Source organism: Habropoda laboriosa, unplaced genomic scaffold (genome assembly GCF_001263275.1).
Source record: "Habropoda laboriosa isolate 0110345459 unplaced genomic scaffold, ASM126327v1 scaffold948, whole genome shotgun sequence".
Taxonomy (NCBI): Eukaryota; Metazoa; Arthropoda; class Insecta; order Hymenoptera; family Apidae; genus Habropoda; species Habropoda laboriosa.
In genome coordinates, this window is record NW_017101033.1 from 83,766 (window position 1) to 91,309 (window position 7,544).

Sequence of the window (7,544 nt, forward strand, 5' to 3'; positions counted from 1 at the left end):
CTCGAACGTGTCTCCTCATGTTTTATGCACGCACGATGACAATTTTATGAGGTGGGAACAGATTGTTAGGAGGACGGGGGAGTGCGAATCGGTCAACGGACGTGAAAACCGTGTTTACCTTTCCGTTTCCGTTATTTGCATTTTCGTGGTACAGGGATGCTTTTTCGGTGGATTTTAAGATGGATTTTTTTTTCAAAGCAAAATTTGTCAAATTCACATAGATTTTCTGAAGGAGTTCGACCGAAGAGATGTTTTTTATGGGATTTTTACGCGAATTCTAGAGATCCGTGTATTTCCTAGTTTGCAAGAAGAGAAATATTGCGTTAATTGCAGTCGACGTGTAAATGAAAAACGATTGGTTAAGAGAAACTGCCTACAGGTTTCTCTTAGAGGAAATACAATACCGAAAAGCTAATAATCAATGTTACATTAATAATTTCTCGTTATTTCAAAATTACTTTGTAATTAAAATTTTCTTTTAATATCGGAGAACAGAATTTTTGCGAGGATGACGTTATCGTAACATTTTCTTTGCAAAGTAAAATAAATTCCTTCTGCTTTTTTTTTTTTGCAACGAGTAACATATTCTGTTATCAACCGTAATTCTTCTAATCATATTGTTCGATTTATGTTGAAACTACGTTAAAAATATCTGAGTTTTATTTTCCCCAACGGTACTTACTTATAATAACAGCAAATAAACTAGTTGGCAGTTTAATAAACTCAGGGCTAATTTGCATTCATATCTTACGCGTGTAAGCAGCAACACGTGGACGCGAGAATGCATAATGAAAAATGGCACAAAGCCATGTAATACGATAAGGTTTGTTAATTGTTAAAAACCGAATAACTATGAATCTAAAAAATGCAATACTAAAAACGTGTCGCAGAGAAATATTACGATTCGTGTGACCTAAGAATTTATCCAGAAAACACTTGACCATCCCATATTTTTTCGTGATTTGAAATATTTTTTCTCCACTCATACTACACTCTCGAAAAATTCACAACGAAGAATACACACTGACTGTATGTGAAACGCCTAAGCAGGAATAGTCTACCAAGTTGTTGAGGATCGTTTGGGGCTTCCAGCGAGAAAACCACCGTGTATGATACTTATTAAAGCCGATAACATCTTTCAAGCTCTATCAAATTAAAAGGACTGAAATTCATAGGGTTAATAAAACAAAAAGAAATGAAGAAGAGAGAGAACAACCCAAACTGCTTTCTATACTAATTTATTATCATATTATTTACATCTAGAAAATACATCGATTACATCCCCCGTAACAATTTAATGTCTTAACTATTGGCTATGATGTCTTGTATGTCCTGCGCCGCAACGTAGATCACACTCTTAATGACAGATCCAATAATTAGCAGACCGTCCCGAAGCACAGCCATTTTCACACTGTGTAGTGGACAGGTCAGAGCAACGTTGTTGTAGATACGCAGGATCCGTTTCAACATGGCAGACAGGGATTCTACAGGGTTGATACTGTGGATAGCACTATCAGTTGCTTTTTGCAAAGCGTCGACCAAGTCATTTGTACCACCAAGAGCACGCGTGGTTAAGTTTCTCGCGTACTCGATGTGCTTCTTAAGGCTAGGAAGATCAGGCAATGTGCTGAGATTCTGTGGTGGCGGAATCTTCGGCACTAGGATCACCTTGCTGAAGTTAACCTGCACGAGCACCGGCTCCAGGTCGCCTAAAGGATTGAAGTTCATCAGCATCGAAAAGTTGTTTTGGTTTAGCATGTTCCACGCGATATCGTTAAGGTCACGGGAGTTTCGGCCGCTTCGCTCAGTAGTGGTAGTCGTCGAAGAGGTAGTACTGCTGGTTGACGAAGAGCCAGTAGTGCTGGTTGTCGAAGAAGTAGTGCTACTGGTCGTTGAAGGTTCTGTAGTGCTGGTCGACGAAGAGCCAGTAGTGCTGGTTGTCGAAGAAGTAGTGCTACTGGTCGTTGAAGGTTCTGTAGTGCTGGTCGACGAAGAGCCAGTAGTGCTGGTTGTCGAAGAAGTAGTGCTACTGGTCGTTGAAGGTTCTGTAGTGCTGGTCGACGAAGAGCCAGTAGTGCTGGTTGTCGAAGAAGTAGTGCTACTGGTCGTTGAAGGTTCTGTAGTGCTGGTTGTCGAAGAAGTAGTGCTACTGGTCGTTGAAGGTTCTGTAGTGCTGGTTGTCGAAGAAGTAGTGCTACTGGTCGTTGAAGGTTCTGTAGTGCTGGTCGACGAAGAGCCAGTAGTGCTGGTTGTTGAAGAGCCAGTAGTGCTGGTTGTTGAAGAGCCAGTAGTGCTGGTCGTCGAAGAGCCAGTAGTGCTGGTTGTTGAAGGGCTAGTACTGCTGGTCGTCGAAGATCTAGTAGTGCTGGTCGTCGAAGGGCTAGTACTGCTAGTCGACGAAGATGTAGTACTGTCGGTCGTCGAAGATTCAGTACTGTCGTCCGCCGAAGCTTCAGTAGTACTGGTCGTCGATGAGCCAGTAGTGCTGGTCGTCGAAGATCTAGTAGTGGTGGTCGTCGAAGGGCTGGTACTGCTGGTCGTCGAAGATCTAGCAGTGGTGGTCGTCGAAGGGCTGGTACTGCTGGTCGTCGAAGATCTAGTAGTGGTGGTCGTCGAAGGGCTAGTACTGCTGGTCGACGAAGATGTAGTACTGTCGGTCGCCGAAGATGTAGTACTGTCGTCCGTCGAAGCTTCAGTAGTGGTGGTCGTTGATGAGCCAGTAGTGCTGGTCGTCGAAGGGCTGGTACTGCTGGTCGTCGAAGATCTAGTAGTGGTGGTCGTCGAAGGGCTAGTACTGCTGGTCGACGAAGATGTAGTACTGTCGGTCGTCGAAGATTCAATACTGTCGTCCGTCGAACCTTCAGTAGTGCTGGTCGTCGAAGGGCTAGTACTGCTGGTCGACGAAGATGTAGTACTGTCGGTCGTCGAAGATTCAGTACTGTCGTCCGTCGAACCTTCAGTAGTGCTGGTCGTCGAAGATTTAGTAGTGCTTCTCGTCGAAGGGGTAGTACTGCTGGTCGTCGAAGGTCTGGTACTGCTAGTCGTCGAAGATCTAGTAGTGCTGGTCGTCGAAGGGCTAGTACTGCTGGTCGACGAAGATGTAGTACTGCCGGTCGTCGAAGATTCAGTACTGTCGTCCGTCGAAGCTTCAGTAGTGCTGGTCGTCGATGAGCCAGTAGTGCTGGTCGTCGAAGATTTAGTAGTGCTTGTCGTCGAAGGGGTAGTACTGCTGGTCGTCGAAGAGGTAGTACTGGCGGTCGTGGAAGTGCTACTACTGCTTGTCGACTCAGTGGTGCTTGAATCAATGGCTTGCGTGATTACGTCTTTTTCAGTGGTTGTGGTAGTAGTAGGTGAAGTAGAAGTACTACTTGGACGGCGAGTTGGGCGGGTATGAGGACGGTGAGTTGGGCGGCCAGGATGAGGACGGTGAGTTGGGCGGCCAGGATGAGGACGGTGACTTGGGCGGCCAGGATGAGGACGGTGACTTGGGCGGCCATGCTGAGGAGGGCTCCCTGGGTGTTTCTGATGAGGGCGGCCCTGTGAAGGACGGTGATGTGGGCGGCCCTGTGAAGGACGGCGATGTGGGCGGCCCTGTGAAGGACGGCGATGTGGGCGGCCCTGTGAAGGACGGCGATGTGGGAGGCCCTGTGGAGGACGGCGATGTGGGCGGCCCTGTGAAGGACGGCGATGTGGGAGGCCCTGTGGAGGACGGCGATGTGGGCGGCCAGGTGATTGACTAAGGCCAGGACGAGAAGGACGACCACCGCGTGTTGGAGAACGGCTGCCGACTAGTGAAGGACGGCGTTCGCGTGTTGGAGAACGGCTGCCGACTAGTGAAGGACGGCGTTCGCGCGTTAGAGAACGGCTGCCGACTAGTGAAGGACGGCGTTCGCGTGAAGAAGGACGGCGTTCGCGTGAAGAGTGACGGCGAGATTCTTCAGTCAAGGCTCTTTCGTCCCGCGAAAGCTGGACCAGTGGGTTAGGTTTGTGCCAACCTAAGAATCCAAGTATTTGATCCAGAGATACATCAGTTGAATTTGAGTTTGTATCTTTATCGTTTGGAGCTACTTCGGTGCGGTTCTCATCTGCTGGTTCAAATCTTGGCCCCTGATACAGAAATTCATACAAAATATTGAAGTCCAGTTTGATTAATTTTCAAATGAAAATAGGAGAAGGCTACGACGGAAGACTTCACAGATACTAAGAATTTTTGTAAATTCGCATATTACAAGTTTGTGAGCCTCTACTTTACCATAAGATAATAAAATTTTTAAAAGGAAAATAAGAAACAAAACTTTAAGTGAGTGTAAAATCTTACATCTCTTCCAAAGGGAGGATGGCGGGCGCAAGCAGCACCAATGACGAGGAGAAAAATGTACAACACTTTCGTATGCATGTTCGTTTCGTACTACTCGTTCCACCCTCAAACAGCCAGCTATTTAAACGACATTAATGAATAGAGGTCCACCGATTAACAAACGACATAGAATACAATGAGGCACACCTGCGCACCTGCGCTACCTGCACTTATGTCGTACAACGACATTCCGCAACAAATGATTTCATAGAATATCGTTTCGACTAACTATTGTTGTTTCAAGAATGCTCAAGTATTGGCGCACTTGTAAATTGTCGCATTCTTTTCATGAATCATAATGTCTTTCGCGAGGATACAAGAACATATCGTACACAAAATGCCAGTAATTGCATTAATAACGAGAGCATGCTTACGTTTATCTTGTTACTATTTAAAAAGAATAGTTTTCGACAAATGGAATATTTATTCAAAATATTGAAAAGAACTGATCTATATATAGGAGTTAAATTCGATTATGCTCGAAGTTTGTCAACATAGAAGAGAAATGCTTCTGAGTTTCATGTTCCATTTTATTTATCTGCACCAGGAAGAATCATTTGTTCGTTAATTTTAGTCAAATCTTTAGACTTGCTTTTAACAGAAACTCATTTCTTAAAATCTCCAGGATTCTTATCAAAAATCCCAAATGTTACGTTATAATTTCTCTTTCCTATTTTATAAGCAAATGAAAAATGAAAAATTTGAGGTCCTGCAGAATTTCTGTAGTTTATATTTTTTTATCATCTCTTTGATTTTGATCTTTAGATACATTTCTCTATGCGGACTATTGGTACAATAATACCTCCTACAATTATTAATATTTTTTAATACAAATTTGTGTATTGTTTTTATTTTTCGCCACGAAGGGTTTGGGGTAACTGCTATTTTCACAATCCTCTTCCCACAAAGCACCCCCGCATTTCCCTCTCTATGGCCACAATCTTCCAAAGCATTCGATATCGCGATGACGTCGAGTCATCGACTACCAGTAGATACTCCTCTGCAATCAACAATAGAGTGTTAGGCTCTTCACCGTTGACTTGAAACGATAACAACTGCGTCTCCATTCATCCTGCTCTCAATGTCATGGTCGAATGTATGCCCATTGATAAACGTAGGGCTTTGATCACCGGCGGCGTGAGGACTCATGAGAATCATACCAAAGACCCCCTTCACCTGTGCGTCACTCCTATAAAGCTGTTTACGCTAACCAACGTGTAATTAGTAAATATATCTGCCAGTTTCTACCAACTGCCCTGCTCAGCTTAAATGAAGCTTACAGTTTCATCACGGTGTAATCCGTGAAATATCACGAATAAGATATGATTTTCATTGAAATTCTACACGGCGAGTTGGCGAGAAATTTTCATGTCGCTAGATCGTCGACGGGGTGGCGGTAATCTTTGAGGGCAGAATGTTCGCGAGGAAATGAACATGCGGCATCCTGGTTGAAAAGTTTTCCCTTCGCGGATCCACCGATTCGTAAACGAAGACGATGTTTCGCGCTCGACGCTCGAACGTGAGCCTGTTCGTAAACAAAATCTCCGTTGAAGAGGTGCAGTGCGTGTCGTGCAAGAAGAATTCCGTGAATGTTCGCTGCGTTTGATTCGCCCGGCAAAGATTTCGTCCTGGCTGCCGCGATTCCATTGCGGTCGTCCACATGTTTCGTGGAATTTCAAGCGGAATGAAATGCCGCTCATCCAACTATCGGGCCAAACTCTCAACTATTCCTCAGATCTTCGTCTCGCTAAAAGAGAGCCCGGCAGGAGATGAAAGGAAGCTAGCAAGGACAAAGAAAGAAGGGCCTCCTTCTTGCCGACTTCGTCCTTGGAATCCAGCCAATTCGTATAAGAGCTCTCTCCCGCTTTCCCGCAACCGAACTATATATCCGAACGTTCGCCGAAACACGAACGTCCGTGGTCCCTGTCGACGGGATCGATGATCTGTAGACACTTTATTTATGATCCTTTAACCCTTTCAGCGCTATGAACTCGTGTATGAGTTTCGAAAAATTCATCACTGTGCACTGTGAACCTACCACTGCGGAGCATATCTCTAGCGCGACTACAATTTTCAAGAATTTTGATGTTTTGAGTAATGACGTCTGAGTGTTAATAATATTACGCAAAAGGGGATAATAAGAAATGATGTACAGGATGGTCGAAAGGGGGTAGTTCTACGTCAGAAAATAAATCGAAAATGTAGAATAAAATTTGTTCATATGAGACTTTGTGTTCGAGAAAATCGACTTTAAATTTTCACCAGGTACACGTACAGTTGACTATGTCTCGACCTAATGTATTCCGCTGTCTATTCCGAAGAAATTACAAGTTTCGACCGATTAAAGGAAAGAATCACTTTCGCGTTCGATCAATTAAAACAGCACAACACGTTAGAAAGCGTTCATAGAAATTTCGGCAGAAGGGGCGATATTTTCAACAATTTCTCTAATTATAAAATTTATCGTAAGTTAGTATTCTGTTTTATTGTGTATTCTTGATTACTCAGTGCAATAAATACAAATCTGAACCGAGACAGTAAGCTGCAGCGGAATACATTAGGTCGAGACATAATCAAGTACCTGGTGAGAATTTAAAGTCGATTTGCTCGGAGATAAAGCCTTATGTGAACAAATTTTATTCTACATTTTCGATTTATTTTCTGCCAGTTACTAACCACCCCGTATAATGAAATGATACAATTGGTTTTATCAAATTATTCTTTCAAAGTTCAAAAGTCTTGAAAACGTTTGTGCTCTGCAATGTGTAGGTACATGTGCAACCATTGAATGCGCGCTACGAATCCATATGTGCATCTTTCTTCTTTATTTGTTACTAAATGCAGTTGTTCCTTTGACGTCAATTACAAGTAGCATCTGACACGTATTCTTTGTTATTTACTGTCAGTTGTCTTTGCTCGGTGTTACTCAAGGATTTACGATGCGAACGTAAGAAGTGTATCGTTGGAACACAAACATTCCAACCACTTACATTCTATTTGCACGAAGTACGTTCACTTGTAAACGTGTATCCTTGTACGTCGTTTTTAACGATACATCATTTTTCACAAGAAATACCATCTAGAAGTAAAGAGATGGGAGGAAGATTATAGGAATTGTGAGAAGCGGATGAATCTTCCCTTTTGTACCTTAGCATCCCCTGCGTCGTACACAATGAGAAGCGATTTT

General features: G+C 43.6%; 1 protein-coding gene across 2 annotated transcripts; it reads right to left on the minus strand.

The window, feature by feature from the left end:
- Positions 1 to 1,221: 1,221 nt before the first annotated feature.
- On the minus strand, positions 1,222 to 4,412 carry LOC108577993 (mucin-5AC-like). 2 transcript variants are annotated; one of them, XM_017941236.1, is made up of 3 exons: positions 4,319 to 4,412; positions 3,717 to 4,107; positions 1,222 to 3,662 (listed from the first exon to the last, which is right to left on the minus strand). In XM_017941236.1, exons 1-3 carry the CDS (start codon positions 4,394 to 4,396, stop codon positions 1,303 to 1,305), a joined length of 2,829 nt encoding a protein of 942 aa, XP_017796725.1. In that variant the 5' UTR covers positions 4,397 to 4,412; the 3' UTR covers positions 1,222 to 1,302. The 2 variants fall into 2 exon arrangements, with proteins under 2 accessions (XP_017796725.1, XP_017796724.1); XM_017941235.1 differs by having other exon boundaries at positions 1,222 to 4,107.
- Between the last annotated feature and the right edge of the window lie 3,132 nt (positions 4,413 to 7,544).